The sequence below is a fragment of the Mus caroli genome, unplaced genomic scaffold, assembly GCF_978045245.1.
Source record: "Mus caroli unplaced genomic scaffold, Mus_caroli_1 scaffold_8, whole genome shotgun sequence".
In the NCBI taxonomy this organism is placed as follows: Eukaryota; Metazoa; Chordata; class Mammalia; order Rodentia; family Muridae; genus Mus; species Mus caroli.
The window spans coordinates 122,887,466-122,906,316 of record NW_028227263.1 but is presented as its reverse complement, the minus strand read 5'-3'; the positions used below and the strand labels follow the sequence as shown (position 1 = coordinate 122,906,316).

At 39.4% G+C, this 18,851-nt stretch overlaps 1 protein-coding gene across 1 annotated transcript; it reads left to right on the top strand.

Annotated features, from left to right (window-relative positions):
• The first annotated feature begins 1,095 nt into the window (after nucleotides 1–1,095).
• LOC147003428 (vomeronasal type-1 receptor 1-like) lies at nucleotides 1,096–2,010 on the top strand. The gene has a single exon (XM_085841003.1). It carries the CDS (start codon nucleotides 1,096–1,098, stop codon nucleotides 2,008–2,010), a length of 915 nt encoding a protein of 304 aa, XP_085697129.1.
• The last annotated feature ends 16,841 nt before the right edge of the window (nucleotides 2,011–18,851 follow it).

Here is an 18,851-nt window from a genome sequence, read left to right as displayed (position 1 = left end):
TCAAAAAAGAATCTGTGTGTATAAACATTTAAACTGTAATTGTTTCAATGATTTCAGTTGTTTATGACAAAAACTGTAGATTAATCAGTTTTGTGTACAGCACCTAATTCCTTAGAAAAATAGATAAAGTTCAGATATTTATAAATTAATGATATGCTTGGGTTCCAGACACTTTTATCCTATGTTTATGATATTTGTGTAAATCAAGTTTCTTCTATGTGAGTAGAATAATAGTGATATTTTCAGAATCATTTTGCATTTTATCATTACGGTAAAGATTGTAAAAATTTATCAAACTAGATGGATTATTTTAGGGGGAAATTTTTCAGTTTCATTCTTTTTTTAAATTATAACGATTAAATTTGTATTTTGTTCTTTAAAGTTTTATTCATTTAGTATTTCAAAAATTTGTGTTTTACCTGCAGGTATAGCAGTAAATACCACATCCCCTTTAATTGGATTTACTGACAGTTGGACGATGACATATGGATGGTGGAAATTGAACTAAGGTCCTCTAGAGCAGCAACCAGTGCACTAAATAGCCGAGCCATCTCTCCAGCCTTGTATTATTATTATTTTTGAGACATACTTATTTTATTTTATGTATATAAATATTTTGCTATTGTGAATTACAGTAAATACAGGAAAAAAGTGCCATAAAAGTCAATAAACAGCATTAGATCCAGAACCAACGATCAAAAACCAAATTTGTTATTCTTACAACATTATTATAACATGAGGAAAAATGCTGAATTCCAACCTAGCAAAAATACATGCTTGTCTATAAATGTTAATTTATAAATATGAAGATCCCATATGGGTTAAAATGTGGGTCATGTTATTGACCAATACAGATAATGCTGCATCACACACACAGATCCATCATAGTTAAAGACAAAGTAAAATAGTTGTAAAGTTGATATTCTGGATCAATGTTCATGCAGTGTTTCCCTTCAACATGACCTTGCAGATAAAGTAGAGCTGCCCTTCGTGGGGGAAAATGTCTTCAAATAAATCGAAAAGGTCAGGATTTGAGAAGACTCAAACAGCACTGCCAACCTGATCACTATTCTGTTGTCCAATGAAGTTGTCTCCATGTTGCTTCAGAATAAATCTGTGAAAACCACAGAGGAAGTGTCTCTTCAGGTCCTCTTACTTTGCCAGGTTGGAGTTGGGACTGCAGTCAACATTTTTCTGTTTGTCCATAATTTATCTCCCTTCTTGAATGGCTCTCAACAGAGACCCATAAAAGTCATTCTAGCCAACTTGGCTGTGGGCAATACCTTGATTCTCCTCTTTGCATTTCCAAACAATATGACACTTTTTGTTCCAAAGGACCCCCCAACTGACCTAAAATGTAAACTTGGGTACTTCATTTGCCTGGTGGCTCAAAGTACAAACATGTGCTCCACCTGCTCTCTGAGCACTTATCAATTTTTCACTCTTGCTCCTGGTACCTGGGGTAGGGTGATGCTCCATGGAAGAGCCCCCATATTTGTGAGGTATACTTGTTATAGTTGTTGGTTGTTCAGTGTCTTAAATAATGCTCACATTCTAATGAAAGTCAGTGGTCCCCAGAAAACACATAATGATAGCAATTCTAAAAGCAAATGGGTTTGCTCCACCTCTGGTTTCAGTATAGGCATGCGCATCTTGTCATTTGCCCATGATGCAGTGTTCATCAGCATCATCATCTGGAGCAGTGTCTCCATGGTGATTCTCCTGAACAGACACCACCAAAGACTGCAGCATATTCAATCCACAAATCAGAAGCTCAGAGTTTATGCTGAGACTAGAGCATCCCACACCATCCTGATGCTGGTGGTCACATTTGTGACCTGTTATCTTCTAGACTGTATTTGTACGTTCTGTCACATTTCTTTTGTGGACTCTCAGCTCTGGTTGAGACGTGTCAAAGAAATTTTGGCTGTAAGCTTCCCTACCTTTTCTCCATTATTGTTGATCTTTAGGGATCCCAATGATCCTTGTTCTCTGCTATTCAGCTGCTGAAAATAAGTGACAAACATTCCTCAAAACTCTCCTAACAGCCATCAATATTCTGTTTTCTTGGAATATGTTTAAAATCTTTTTTAACCCACTGTTGAGGATAGCCCTAGTGCTATTTGTAATTTGATGTTACAAATAGGGGAGGGGCTGTGAACAAGAAATGAGTCAGAACTCAGGTGATTTCCTATAAACCACAGTCTCATCTTGATTGGTAAAAGAACGGCTTGAGCTAGTGATGGGCAGGGGAAGGAAATATTGAGCTGAATGTTGGGAGAGAGAATAAGGAGGGGTTGGAGAGAGAGAGAGAGGATGACACAGGAAGTGGTGGATGGAAAGCAGAGCAGAAGCATAGGGCCTTGAGAAACCACAAGTTATAAGGGGTCTCAGATGGAGATGATAGTACTGTAGTGGTAGATCTGGCTAATCTAGGTATACAGCTTGTAATCATATTAATTGAGTTGTGCTTTCACCACAAGTTATAAGGGGTCTCAGATGGAGAGGATAGTACTGTAGTGGTAGATCTGGCTAATCTAGGTATACAGCTTGTATTCATATTAATTGAGTTGTTGCTTTCATTGCTGGGGCATATTTTGGTTGGAGAATTACCAAAACAGCCCGCTAGTATAATATGAGCACTATGGAGTTTGAGGTGGTTAGATTGTCATGCAATACATTGCTTCTCACACTATTGCTGCATATCAAGTTGAGGCTATGATGCATAGAAACTATTTCACATCTCTCTGCTCCTTGAGAAAGGAAATAAGAAATGATAAAGGAAGCCAGGATTCACAAAAATTCCAATTATTTCAAGAAGTATTTGCTGTATTTTTGATGTGATGGAGGATCAAATATGATCCAAATGTCCATGTTCTTGATTATTTTTTCTTTTAATGAGGTGGCTCTCTCAAACAAAATAATTCATTTTATTTTAAGAATTTTCAGACATTTTCATCTCAAATCTATGGGGCTTATAACCTGTATTTAATTGTCAATTGTCAGACATTAATTTTAGTAGAAATAGGAGATGTGTGCTTGTCCTAGAACAAAACAAAATACCTAAACAAATATAATATATTATGCTGCATTTTGTGTCTTATTTCCACATTTATTAGTCCCAAATGCTGTCATGTTACTTAGGAAAAAATACTATACAATGAAACTTGCTTCTCATGCATACAGGTTCATTTACTTTGCAAAAGGAAGTCTTGCTCTTTTCCCATGAAGGTTTGCTTTTTATCACTGAAAATCCAATCTAAGTTCCTAGTTTCCTTTTTCTTTCTCTTTTTTCCATTTATTACCTTATTTACTCAATTTACATCCCATTGCTGCTTCACATTGACTAGTCTCCTCTCATATAGTCCAACCCACTATCACCCCTCCCCTTCTCCTTTGAGAAGTTGAAGGCCTTTCCTTGGTATCTCCCAAACCTGGCACATTAAGTCTGTGCTAGACTTGGCACATGTTTTCCCAAAGAGGCCCCACAAGACAGCCCAGTTAGAAAAATAGGATAAACTTCAGGCAACACATTGGGGGGCTATTCCTTTTCCACTTGTTGGTGGGATCTATATTAAGGCCAAGTTTCACATCTGCTATTTATGTGTGTGAAGGGCCTAGATTCAATCCCTTTATGCTCTTTGGTTAGTGTTTCATTCTCCAAGAAACCCCACTTATACAGGTTACTTGACTGTGTTGGTCTTCCTTTTCCTGTGGAGTTCCTCTCCCTTTCAGGAGCCTCAATACTTTCCACAACCCTTCCATGAGACTCCTCAAGTTCAGGCCAAATTTTGACTGTGGGGCTCTGAATCAGTTTCAGTCAGCGGCTTGGTGGATCCTCTCAGAAGACAGTTATGCTATCCTCCTGTCTGTAAGCATAACAAGGAATCATTAATTTTATGAGCTACTGGTACATGCCCATGGGATGTGTCTCAGGTTGGGCCAGTTTTTGGATGCCCCATCTCTTCATTTTTAGTCCACCTTTGTCTCTGCATTTCTCCTATACAGGACAAATTTCATGTCATAAGTTTTGTGGGTATACCTGTATTCTTATAACTTCACTGTGAGTCAGGTCTGGCTACAGAAAATGGCTATTTCAGAATCTATGTACCCACCCCTAGGAGTACCAGCTAAAGTTAAACCCATACACTCTTGGGAGGCTTCCCAATCCTAGGTCTCTGGCACCACCTAAAGATTCTCCCCTAAGCCCCATCCCATTTCTTTTTTTCAATATATAAAAATTTTTATTAGGTATTTTCCTCATTTACATTTCCAATGCTATCCCAAAAGTCCCCCATACCCTCCCCCTTACTCCCCTACCCACCCATTTGAACTTTTTGGCCCTGGCGTTCCCCTGTACTGAGGCATATAAAGTTTGCAAGTCCAATGGGCCTCTCTTTCCAGTGATGGCCGACTAGGCCATCTTTTGATACATATGCAGCTAGAGTCAAGATCTCCTGGATACTGGTTAGTTCAAAATGTTTTTACACCTATAGCGTTGCAGATCCCTTTAGCTCCTTGGGTATTTTCTCTAGCTCCTCCATTGGAGGCCCTGTGATTCATCCAATAGCTGACTGTGAGCATCCACTTATATGTTTGCTAGGCCCCGACATAGTCTTACAAGAGACAGCTATATCAGGGTCCTTTCAGCAAAATCTTCCTAGTGTATGCAATGGTGTCAGCGTTTGGAAGCTGATTATGGGATGGATCCCTGGATATGGCAGTCTCTAGATGGTCCATCCTTTTGTCTCAGCTCCAAACTTTGTCTCTGTAACTCCTTCCATGGGTGTTTTGTTCCCAATTCTAAGAAGGGGCAAAGTGTCCACAGTTTGGCCTTCATTCTTCTTGAGTTTCATTTGTTTTGCAAATTGTAAATTATATCTTGGGTATTCTAAGTTTCTGGCCTAATATCCATTTATAAGTGAGTACATATCATTTGAGTTCTTTTGTAATTGGGTTACCGCAGTCAGGATAATGCCCTCCAGGTCCATCCATTTGCCTAGGAATTTCAAAAATTTATTCTTTTTAATAGCTGAGTAGTACTCCATTGTGTAAATGTACCACATTTTCTGTATCCATTCCTCTGTTGAGGGGCATCTGGGTTCTTTCCAACTTCTGCCTATTATAAATAAGGCTTCTATGAACATAGGGGAGCATGTTTCTTTCTTATTACTTGTAAAATCTTCTGGATATATGCCCAGGAGAGGTTGTGCGGGATCCTCCGGTAGTACCATGTCCAATTTTCTGAGGAACTGCCAGACTGATTTCCAGAGTGGTTGTACAAGGTTGCAATCCCTCCAGCAATGGAAGAGTGTTCCTCTTTCTCCACATCCTCGTCAGCATCTGCTGTCACCTTAATTTTTGAACTTAGCCATTCTGACTGGTGTGAAATGGAATCTCAGGGTTGTTTTGATTTGCATTACCCTGATGATTAAGGATGCTGAACATTTTTTCAGGTGTTTCTCAGCCATTCGGTATTCCTCAGATGAGAATTCTTTGTTTAGCTCTGAGCCCCATTTTTTAATGAGGTTATTTGATTTTCTGGAGTCCACCTTCTTGAGTTCTTTATATATATTGGATATTAGTCCTCTATCTGATTTAGGATAGGTAAAGATCCTTTCCCAATCTTTTGGTGACCTTTTTGTATTATTGATTGTGTCTTTTGCCTTACAGAAACTTTGCAGTTTCATGACGTCCCATTTGTCAATTCTCGATCTTACAACACAAGCCGTTGCTGTTCTATTCAGGAATTTTTCCACTGTGCCAATATTTTCGAGGCTTTTCCTCACTTTCTCCTCTATAAGTTTCAGTGTCTCTGGTTTTATGTGGAGCTCCTTGATCCACTTAGATTTGACCTTAGTACCAGGAGATAGGAATGGATCAATTCCCATTCTTCTACATGATAACCACCAGTTGTGACAGCACCATTTGTTAAAAATGCTGTCTTTCTTCCACTGGATGGTTTTAGCTCCCTTGTCGAAGATCAAGTGACCATAGGTGTGTGGGTTCATTTCTGGGTCTTCAATTTTATTCCACTGGTCTACTTGACTGACACTATACCAGTACCATGCAGTTTAATTTATCACAATTGTTCTGTAGTAAAGCTTTAGGTCACGAATGGTGATTCAACGAGAGGTTCTTTTATCCTTGAGAAGTTTTGCTATCCTAGGTTTTTTGTTTTTCCAGATGAACTTGCAGATTACTCTTTCTAATTCATTGAAGAATTGAGTTGGAATTTTGATTGGGATTGCATTGAGTCTGCAGATTGCTTTTGGCAAGATAGCCATTTTTACAATGTTGATCCTGCCAATCCATGAGCATGGGAGATCTTTCCAACTTCTGAGATCTTCTTTAATTTCTTTCTGCAGAGACTTGAAGTTCTTATCATACAGATCTTTCACTTTCTTAGTTAGAGTCACGCCAAGGCATTTTGTATTATTTGTGACTATTGAGAAGGGTGTTGTTTCCCTAATTTCTTTCTCAGCCTGTTTATTCTTTGTATAGAGAAAAGCCATTGACTTGTTTGAGTTAATTTATATCCAGCTACTTCACCAAAGCTGTTTATCAGGTTTAGGAGTTCTCTGGTGGAATTTTTAGGGTCACTTATATATACTATCATATCATCTGCAAAAAGTGATATTTTGACTTCTTCCTTTTTAATTTATATCCATTTGACTTCAAGGACAATGTTGAATAGGTAGGGAGAAAGTGGGCAGCCTTGTCTAGTCCCTGATTTTAGTGGGATTGCTTCCAGCTTCTCACCATTTAATTTGATGTTGGCTACTGGTTTGCTGTAGATTGCTTTTATCATGGTTAGGTATGGGCCTTAAATTTCTGATCTTTCCAAGACTTTTATCATGAATGGGTGTTGGATTTTGTCAAATGTTTCTCTGCATCTAAAAAGATGATCATGTGGTTTTTGTCCTTGAGTTTGTTTATATAATGGATTACGTTGATGGATTTCCATACATTAAACCATCCCTGCATCCCTGGAATAAAACCTACTAGGTCAGGATGGATGGCTGTTTTAATGTGTTCTTGGATTCAGATAGCGAGAATATTATTGAGTATTTTTGCATCGATATTCATAAGGAAAATTGGTCTGAAGTCTCCTATCTTTGTTAGATCTTTCTGTAGTTTAGGTATCAGAGTAATTGTGGCTTCATAGAATGAGTTGGATAGTGTACCTTCTACTTCTATTTTGTGGAATAGTTTGTGCAGAACTGGAATTAGATCTTTTTTGAAGGTTTCATAGAACTCTGCATTAAACCCATCTTTTTCTGGGCTTTTTTTGGCTGGGAGACTATTAATGACTGCTTCTATTTCTTTAGGGGATATGGGACTGTTTAGATCGTTAACTTGATCCTGGTTTAACTTTGGTACCTTTTATCTGTGTAGAAATTTGTCCATTTCTTCCAGGTTTTCCAGTTTTGTTGAGTATAGCCTTTTGTAGAAGGATCTGGTGGTGTTTTGGATTTCTTCAAGATCTGTTGTTATGTCACCCTTTTCATTTCTGATTTTGTTAATTAGCATTCTGTCCCTGTGCCCTCTATTGAGTCTGGCTAAGGGTTTATCTATCTTGTTGATTTTCTCAAAGAACCAGCTCCTAGTTTGGTTAATTCTTTGAATAGTTCTTGTTTCCACTTAGTTGATTTTGCCCCTGAGTTTGATTATTTCCTGTTGTCTACTCCTCTTGGGTGAATTTGCTTCCTTTTTTTCTAGAGCTTTTAGGTATGTTGTCAATCTGCTAGTGTGTGATCTCTCTAGTTTCTCTTTGGATGCACCCAGAGCTGTGAGTTTTCCTCTTAGAAATGCTTTCTTTGTGTCTCTTAAGTTTGGGTATGTTGTGGCTTCATTTTCATTAAACTCTAAAAAGTCTTTAATTTCTTTCTTTATCCCTTCCTTGACCAAGGTATCATTCAGAAGAGTGTTGTTCAGTTTCCACGTGAATGTTGGCTTTCCATTATTTATGTTGTTATTGAAGATCAACCTTAGTCTATGGTGATCTGATAGGATGCATGGGACAATTTCAATATTTTTGAATCTGTTGAGGCATGTTTGTGACCAATCATATGGTCAATTTTGGAGAAGGTTCCATGAGGTGCTGAGAAGAAGGTATATCCTTTTGTTTTAGGATAAAATGTTCTGTAGATATCCGATAAATCCATTTGTTTCATAACTTCTGTTAGTGTCACTGTGTCCCTGTTTATTTTCTGTTTCCACGATCTGTCCATTGATGAGAGTGTTGTGTTGAAGTCTCCCACTATTATTATATGAGGTGCAATATTTGGTTTGAGCCTTACTAACGTCTCTAATGAATGTGGCTGCCCTTGCATTTGGAGCATAGATATTCAGAATTCAGATTTTCTCTTAGAAGATTGTACCTTTGATGAGTATGAAGTGCCCCTCCTTGCATTTTTTTTACAACTTTGTTTTGGAAGTCAATTTTATTTGATATTAGAATGGCTACTCCAGCTTGTTTCTTCAGATCATTTGCTTGGAAATTTGTTTTCCAGCCTTTCACTCTGATGTAGTGTCTATCTTTTTCTCTGAGATGGGTTTCCTGTAAGCAGCAGAATGTTGGGTCCTGTTTGTGTAGCCAGTCTGTTAGTCTATGTCTTTTTATTGGGGAATTGAGTCCATTGATATTAAGAGATATTAAAGAAAATTAATTTTTGCTTCCTATTATTTTTGTTGTTAGAGTTGGCATTCTGTTCTTGTGGCTGTCTTCTTTTTGGTTTGTTGAAGGATTACTTTCTTGCTTTTTCTAGGTGCGGTTTCCGTCCTTGTATTGGTTTTTTTCTGTTATTATCCTTTGAAGGGCTGGATTCATAGAAAGATAATGTTCGAACTTGGTTAAGTCATGGAATACTTTGGTTTCTCCATCTACGGATGTGTGACCATAGGTGTGTGGGTTCATTTATGGGTCTTCAATTCTATTCCATTGATCTACCAGTCCGTTGCTCTACCAGTACCATGCATTTTTTTTTAATCACAATTGATCTGTAGTACAACTTGAGGTCAGGCATGGTGATTCCAACAGAAGTTCTTTTATTGTTGAGAATAGTTTTTGCTATTCTAGGGTTTTGTTATTCCAGATGAATTTGCAAATTGCCCTTTTTTACTAGGTGGAGAACTAAGTTGAAATGTTGATGGGGATTGCATTGAATTTGTAGATTGCTTTTGGCAAGATAGAAATTTTTACGATATTAATCCTGCCAATCCATGAGCATGGGAGATATTTCCATCTTCTGAGATCTTCTTCAATGTCTTTTTTCAGAGACTTGAAATTCTTTTTTCTTCCCGAAGGTTTAAAATGAAGTGTTTATTAAAATCATGTAGGCTGCAGAATTATTTCACACCATCACATGTTTCCATATGCTAGTAGTTCCACTGGGACAATGTCAATGAAACTTGACTAAGAAGTCTGTTTTGTTTTTATACAGCATAGATTTATTAACAAAGAGGATATCAAGTAACCTCATAACAAAATTTAGAAATAATTTTAATAATGCTAACATGTAATAAACTTTATAAGACATAATGTATTTCCTCAAAAATAATAAAAGTTGAAAAGAAATAATAAAGTATGTGGGGTGCATATAAGACACTCATATTAACTAAAGTTTTTTTTCCATGGAAATAGATACACTACAAAACACTTCAATATAAATAAATGTTATTATAAAGCAAATGCAATGACTCATTATCTACTGCTATACTAAGAGACCATGACCAAAGCAACTTATGGAAGGAAGCTTATGGTTTCAGGTGGAAATTCTGCACCGTCATTGAAGAGATCATGGTAACAGACAGGTATGCATGGATTTGAAGCAGTATTGGAGAGCTTACATGTTGAGATGTAACCAATGACACACCTCCAAAAAGGCCATCCCTTCTTATCCTTTCCAAATAGTTCTACCAACTGTGGACCAAGAATTCATATATTTGAGCCAGTGAGAGCCATACTTATTCAAGTCATCACCACATGTTAAAGACAAATAAAGGTGGCCTTTTATTTTCAAATTCATCTTTTTCTAACTCCAGATTACATTCCTCTAAAATTTGATCTACAATTATCTCAATAAATAATAAATTAAAAAATAACAACCATGGGCACCAACCAGCATGTGCCAGGCTCTCTACAAGTATCCCATTTTACACAATCCTAGGGGATCCTAATCTGCTCAGTAGAGAGAAATCAATTTTGTTCGAGGTTCTGCTTATCACAGCAGTTCAAGAGTCCTTGAGAGAGACTGATTTGCAGTCTGAGTTCTAAGTTCAAATTCTCATGGAATAGCCTCATTCACTAGGCTTAGATTATACATACAAACCTAATTTAATAAGCCATTAGGAGAGGATTGTGCTCAGATGGGATTTTCTTCTGAAACAATAGGAATAATGGGATCATCACAGACATTTTGTAGGACTAAAAACTGCATGAGGTGACAGACGGTGGGTAGATTCCAAAATAAATAAGAAAATGTAAACAGGTAGTATTTTTGTTATATTTGGAAAACATACCATTTTAACTTTCTGAAGTTGTAATGAAGCTAATATATTATGACAGTATTTACTCACACAATAAAGAATGCCAACTGATAAAAAGAAGTACAACTAATTGTAGAAGATTAAGGATAAACAGATCTCTAGTTAAACAAAATTATTCTTGAAACTACAAGTTTTATTGTTTGTTTTTGTTTTTTCACTTTTTATTTTTTTAATTGGGTATTTATTTCATTTACATTTTCAATGCTATCCCAAAAGTCCCCCACACGCTCCCCCACCAATTCCCCTACCCACCCACTCCCACTTCTTGGCCCTGACTTTCCCCAGTACTGAGGCATATAAAGTTTGCACAACCAATGGGCCTCTCTTTCCAGTGATGGCCGACTAGGCCATCTTCTGATGCATATGCAGCTAGAGACACGAGCTCCAGGGGAGTATTGGTTAGTTCATATTGTTGATCCACCTATAGGATTGCAGATCCCTTCAGCTCCTTGGATATTTTCTCTAGTTCTTCCATTGGGGGCCCTATGATCCATCCAATAGCTGACTGTGAGCATCCACTTCTGTGTTTGCCAGGCCCGGCATAGTCTCACAAGAGACAGCCAGATCTGGGTCCTTTCAGCAAAATCTTGCTAGTGTATGCAATGATGTCAGCATTTGGAAGCTGATTATGGGATGGATCCCCAGATATGGAAGTCTCTAGGTGGTCCATCCTTTCGTCTCAGCTCCAAACTTTGTCTCTGTAACTCCTTCCATGGGTGTTTTGTTCCCAATTCTAAGAAGGGGCAAAGTGTCCACACTTTGATCTTCATTCTTCTTAAGTTTCATGTGTTTAGCAAATTGTATCTTATATCTTGGGTATTCTAAATTTCTGGGCTAATATCCACTTATCAATGAGTACATATTGTGGGAGTTATTTTGTGATTGGGTTACCTCACTCAGGTGATGCCCTCTAGGTCCATCCATTTGCCTAGGAATTTCATAAATTCGTACTTTTTAATGGCTGAGTAGTAGTACTCCATTGTGTAAATGTACCACATTTTCTGTATCCATTCCTCTGTTGAGGGACTTCTGGGTTCTTTCCAGCTTCTGGCTATTCCTGATCTTTCCAAGACTTTTATCATGAATGGGTGGTGGATTTTGTCAAATGCTTTCTCAGCATCTAAGGAGACGATCACGTGGTTTTTGTCTTTGAGTTTGTTTTTATAGTGCATTACATTGATGGATTTCTGTATATTAAACCCTCCCTGCATCCCTGAAATGAGGCCTACTTAATCAGGATGGATGATCATTTTAATGTGTTCTTGGACTCGGTTTCCAAAAATTTCATTGAGTATTTTTGTATCGATATTCATAAGGGAAATTGGTCTGAAGTTCTCGTTCTTTGTTGGATCTTTGTGTGGTTTACCTATCAGAGAAATTGTGGCTTCATAAAATGAATTGAGTAGAGTACCTTTTGTTTCTATTCATTGGGATAGTTTGAGGAGAATTGGAATTAGGACTTCTTTGAAGGTCTGGTAGAATTCTTCACTAAGCCCATCTGGTCTTGGGCTTTTTTTTTGAATGGGAGACTATTAATGACTGCTTCTATTTCTTTAGGTTATATGGACTGTTTACATCATTAACCTGATCCTGATTTAACTTTGGTCCCTGGTATCTGTCTAGAAAATTGTCCATTTCATTCAGGTTTACCAGTTTTGTTGAGTATAGGCTTTTAGAGGAGGTTTTGGTGATGCTTTCGATTTCCTCAGGTTATGTTGTTATGTCTCCTTTTTCATTTCTGATTTTGTTAATTAGAAAACTGTTCCTATGCCCTCTAGTTAGTCTAGGTAAGGGTTTATCTATCTCGTTGATTTTCTCAAAAAAAAAAAAAAACAAAACAAAACAAGAAAAAACCCAAAAAACAGAAAACAGATCCTAGTTTGGTTGGTTCTTTGAATAGTTCTTTTTGTTTCCACTTCATGTATTTCATTCCACTGTTTGATTAGTTCTTGCCATCTACTCCTCTTGTGGGAATTTGCTTTCCTTTGTTCTAGAGATTTTAGGTGTGCTGTCAAGCTGCTAATGTATTCTCTCTCTTATTTCTTTTTGGTGGCACTCATACTTATGTGTTTTCCTCTTAGAACTGCTTTCATTGTGTCCCACAATTTGAATATATTGTGGCTTCATTAAACTCTAAAATGTCTTTAATTTCTTTCTTTATTTCTTCCTTGACCAAGTTATAATTGAGTATAGTGCTGTTTAGCATCCATGAAAATGTTGGCTTTCTATTTTTTATGCTGTTATTTAAGATCAGCCTTATTCTGTGGTGATCTGACAGGATGCATGGGATAATTTCAATATTCTTGTTTCCATTGACGCCTGCTTTGTGACCAATTTTGTGGCCAGTCTTGGAGAAGGCATCATGAGGTTCTGAGAAGAAGGTTCATCCTTGCTTTTTATGATAAAATGTTCTGTAGATATCTGTTAAATCCATATGCTTCACAACTTCTGTTAATTTCAATGTTTCTCTGTTTAGTTTCTGCCTCCAAGATCTGTTCTTTGATGATAGTGGGGTGTTAAAGTCTCCCATCATCATTGTGTGAGGTGCATTGTGTGCTCTGAGCTTCTGTACAGTTTCCTTAATGACTGTGGATGCCCTTTTGTGGGAACTAAAGGGGTTTCTGGGAAAGGAGGGAGGAGGGAAGAAAGCCTGCAACTGACCAGAGTTCCTCCTATACACTGGGCAGGCGGATGCAGGAGGTCTGCCAGATCTTTTCCACTCAACCCTAGGCGGGCTGCCACATCTGCCTGTCCTACTTATGTAGCCAGTCTGCTAGTCCATGTCTTTTTATTGGGGAATCAAATCCATTGATATCAAAAGCCACCAAGGAAAAGTAATTGTCGCTCCCTGCCATTTTTATTGTTAGAGTGGGGATTCCTCTCCTGCGGGTATCCTCTTTTAGGTTTGTTGAAAGATTACCTTCTTGCTCTTTCTAGGGCACAATTTCCCTCCTTGTGTTGTACTATTCCATTCATTATCCTTTGACGGGATTGATTTGTGGAAAGATATTGTGTGAATTTGGTTTTGTCATGGAAAACTTCGGCCTTTCCATCTATGGTAATTGAAAGTTTTGCTGGGCATTGTAGCCTGGGATGGCATTTGTGCTCTCCTAGGGTCTGTATAACATCTGTCCAGGAATCTCTGGCCTTCATAGTCTCTGGTGAAATGTCTGGTGCAATTCCAATAGTCTGCCTCTGTATACCACTTGACCTTTTTCCCTTATTGCCTTCAACCTCCATTTTTATTTAGTGCATTTATTGGTTTGATTATTATGTGTCAGGAAGAATTTCTCCTCTGGTCCAGTATATTTGGAGTTCTGCAGGCCTCTTGCATGTTCATGGGCATCTTCTTCTTTAGGGTAGGGAAGTTCTCTTCTATAATTTTGTTGAAGGTATTCACTGGCCCTTCAAGTTGAAAACCTCCGTTCTCATCCATACCCTTTATCCCAAGTTAGTCTTCTCATCGTGTCTTTGATTTTCTGGATGTTTTGAGTTAGGATCTCTTTGCGTATTGCATTTTCTTTGGTTGTTGTGTCCATGCCTTCCATGGAATCTTCTGCACCTCAGATTCTCTCTTACATCTCCCGTACTCTGTTGCTGATGTTCTCATCCATGATGCTGAGTGGTCTTGGTCTCTGCCAGTAAGATTCCCACGTTTGCCTTTTGTCATCTGATAATCTCTGGTGTTACATATTCCAGCTGTCTCTGGCTGGAGATTGTTCCTCTTGTGATTCTGCCAGCTTTGTCAGCACTCCTGGAAGTCCAACTCTCTCCTGTGTTCCAGTGGTCAGAGCAGGCAACCCCTCCTATTGCAGGGAAGATGCACAGAGGTCTGGCACCCAGATTCACTTCCTGGCTGATGATGAAGGCCTAAAGGGACCCTGTTCAAGAAGCTCCATTGCCTCTGCGGCCCACATGCTCTCTTGAATGGACTGGTCTCCAAGAGACCTGGGATACACGATGGTGTTCTCACCTGAGTCCCAGGGACAGAGCCCTCCTTGGAGGCCGACTCTCCTCCAGCAGGGAAGATGCCCAGAGGTCTGGGTCTCAGCTCTGTCTCCTGGCTGAGGATGAAGGCCAGAAGAGACCCTGTTAAATAAGCTCTGTTGCTTCTGTACCCCACGTGCTTTCTTGCATGGACTGGTATCCAAGTGACCCAGGATACAAGATGGTGCTCTCACCTGAGTCCCGGGTCAGAGACCTCTCTGGAGGCTAACACTCCTCAGTGATCTGAAGATCATGGGCATGCTAGGGCACTTGTGGCTTGGGGAGTCCCCTGGGGACCATGGGACCATGCACTGAATTTGTGCCCAAGGTGGACCTGGGCTGGACGGAGCCAACCAGAAGGATCCAGAGCTACTGGTTGTGCATGCTTCCTGCTGGCACAGAACCCTCCCCCCACTGTCTTGGAAGAAATGTTGTGATCCACTCACCAGAGATCTCAAGATCCTGGGTGTATTAGGGCACCTGTTGTGTGGAGAGTCCTCTGGGGACCATGCAACCCTCTGCTGAGTTCATGCCCAAGGTTGATTGGGGCTGGTGCCGACATGGACCCTTTGCTACTGTCTCCCCTGTCCTCATCACCCAGGGCTCTTAGTTCTCATTCACAGGTGAGCAGATCTGGCTTAACAGTGGGAGACCGCATGCATACCAGTCTGGCCAAGATCTTACTAGGTCTAAAAGAAACTCCTAACTTAGGTGCCTATTAACATATCTGGGAGGTTCCAGGGTCACTGGGCCATGGGTCCCACCACTGTGCTGCTGATTTCCCCAGCTCAGCACAGGAGAGCACACCTGAGCAGAGCTTACAATTTCAGAAAGAGCCAGGCCAGGGTAGCTCACCCCTCTGCTGCTGTGAGTGTAGAGATCATGGCCCCCATGGGTTCCTAAGGGAATGATGGCTTCCCAAGTGTATTTTTAAACAATAGAATATTAATGGATTTTAGCAAAGTTATCATTGGGTTTGACATTTGGATTGTAATTTGTAGCAGCTGAAGTATCAGTCTGGGTTGGTTTCTGCCCTCAGCATATCCAAGCACCATTGTGCACTGGGCTGGATTGGAATAAACGAACCTTATCTGGTTGGATGAGTTAGGAGGATCTTGACTGACATGAATACAGGAAAATAATAATCTTTGTAGACAGTTTTGGGTGAAACAACTCTTTTGCTTTGGAGTGAACAAATAATATATAAACATTGGGGACTGTGTCAGTGTTTGTGTGAGTTTATATCATTGGCAGAGGCTGAAGTGCTAGGCATCCCTCATTTGCATAAAGAAGAATTCCAGATGCTGGTTAGACATGTCTTCATAAATCAGATAGGAAGTCTGATCTAAAAACTGGCTACCAGGTTATGTGACTAACTTAACGATGACAGATATGGTGTTGTACAGACTACATGTGCAGGTATATCCAGAAAGAGAACATGGAGGAAACAGTCCTACATCTGCCAGACACATCATGAGATTTTTAGGGTTGGACATGACTCAACTTCATTCCTGCTCTGGACTGACTTTCCCATTCTTACAGCTTTCTGGCTTCATATCCCTCTTCCTTTTTTATGAAGATGAGATTGCAGCTGCTAGGGGCCAGGCCCAGTGGTTCTTCTTTCTTGTTGGTTTCTCTTGAGGCAGTCAATGAGGAAACACATCTGTAGGGAGTAAGACTTGGTCTTACAAGTTATTTGGAACTACTGTTTAACAATAAATCATTTACCCTGGGAAGGGTGGTACATGCCTTTAAACCCAGCACTCAGGAAGCAGGGGCAGGTGGATTTCTGAGTTCGAGGCCAGCCTGGTCTACAAAGTGAGTTTTAGGACAGCCATAGATATAAAGAGAAACCCTGTCTCAAAAACCAAAAAAACCCAAACAAACAAACAAACAAAAACAAGAAAAAAACCAGAAAATCATTTACCTATCTTAAGTCTATGACACTTTCCTATTTTTGCTGACCTGCCTGAGCTCCTTTTAGGTGAGATACTGTTCAGCACCTCATCATAAGACAGCAGGAGATTAAGGTAAGTAGCCTTTGTCAATCTCCACAGAAATTACAGGGCTCTAACTTCAAACCTGCTAGTTGAAATTACAGGCAGTAAAAGGAACACATTAAAAAGTGATTTTAATCATTATTTCTTTTTTTTTTAATTTTTAATATTTTTATTACATATTTTCCTCAATTACATTTCCAATGCTATCCCCAAAGTCCCCCATAGCTCCCCCCACTTCCCTACCCACCCATTCCCATTCTTTTGGCCCTGGCATTCCCCTGTATTGGGGCATATAAAGTTTGCAAGTCCAATGGGCCTCTCTTTCCATTGATGGACGACTAGGCATTCTTTCGATACATATGCAGCTAGAGACAAGAGCTCCGGGGTACTGGTTAGTTCATCATGTTGTTCCAACTATAGGGTTGCAGATCCCTTTAGCTCCTTGGGTACTTTCTCTAGCTTCTCCATTGGGAGCCCTGTGATATATCCAATAGCTGACTGTGAACATCCACTCCTGTGTTTGCTAGGCCCCTGCATAGTCTCACAAGAGACAGCTATATTTGGGTCCTTTCAGCAAAATCTTGCTAATGTATGCAATGGTGTCCGCGTTTAGAAGCTGATTATGGGATGGATCCATGGATATGGCAGTCTCTAGATGGTCCATCCTTTCATCACAGCTCCAAACTTTGTCTCTGTAACTCCTTCCATGGGTGTTTTGTTCACAATTCTAAGAAGGGGCACAGTGTCCACATTTTGGTCTTCATTCTTCTTGAGTTTCATGCGTTTAGCAAATTGTATCTTATATCTTGGGTATCCTAAGTTTTGGGCTAATATCCACTTATCAGTGAATACATATTGTGTGAGGTCCTTTGTGATTGTGTTACCTCACTCAAGATGATGCCCTCCAGGTCCATCCATTTGGCTAGGAATTTCATAAATTCATTCTTTTTAATAGCTGAGTAGTACTCCGTTGTGTAAATGTACCATAATTTCTGTATCCATTCCTCTTTTGAGGGACATCTGGGTTCTTTCCAGCTTCTGGCTATTATAAATAGGGCTGCTATGAACATAGTGGAGCATGTGTCCTTCTTACCGGTTGGGACATCTTCTGGATATATGCCCAGGAGAGGTATTGCTGGATCCTCCGGTAGTACTATGTCCAATTTTCTGAGGAACCGCCAGACTGATTTCCAGAGTGGTTGTACAAGCTTGCAATCCCACCAACAATGGAGGAGTGTTCCTCTTTCTCCACATCCTCGCCAGCATCTGCTGTCACCTGAATTTTTTATCTTAGCCATTCTGACTGGTGTGAGGTGGAATCTCAGGGTAGTTTTGATTTGCATTTCCCTGATGATTAAGGATGTTGAACATTTTTCCAGGTGCTTCTCTGCCATTCGGTATTCTTCAGGTGAGAATTCTTTGTTCAGTTCTGAGCCCCATTTTTTAATGGGGTTATTTGACTTTCTGGAGTCCACCTTCTTGAGTTCTTTATATATATTGGATATTAGTCCCTTATCTGATTTAGGATAGGTAAAGATCCTTTCCCAATCTGTTGGTGGTTTTTTTGTCTTATTGATGGTGTCTTTTGCCTTGCAGAAGCTTTGCAGTTTCATGAGGTCCCACTTGTCAATTCTTGATCTTACAGCACAAGCCATTGCTGTTCTATTCAAGAATTTTTCCCATGTGCCCATATCTTCAAGGCTTTTCCCCACTTTCTCCTCTATAAGTTTCAGTGTCTCTGGTTTTATGTGAAGTTCCTTGATCCACTTAGACTTGACCTTAGTACAAGGCGTTAGGAATGGATACATGTTAACAACCAGTTGTGCCAGCACCATTTGTTGAAAATGCTGTCTTTCTTCCACTGGATGTTTTTAGCTCCCTTGTCGAAGATCAAGTGACCGTAGGTGTGTGGGTTCATTTCTGGGTCTTCAATTCTATTCCATTGGTCTATTTGTCTGTCACTATACAAGTACCACGCAGTTTTTATCACAATTGCTCTGTAGTAAAGCTTTAGGTCCGGCATGGTGATTCCACCAGAGGTTCTTTTATCCTTGAGAAGAGTTTTTGCTATCCTAGGTTTTTTGTTATTCCAGATGAATTTGCAGATTGCACTTTCTAATTAGTTGAAGAATTGAGTTGGAATTTTGATGGGGATTGCATTGAATCTGTAGATTGCTTTTGGCAAGATAGCCATTTTTACAATGTTGATCCTGCCAATCCATGAGCATGGGAGATCTTTCCATCTTCTGAGATCTTCTATAATTTCTTTCTTCAGAGACTTGAAGTTTTTATTATACAGATCTTTCACTTCCT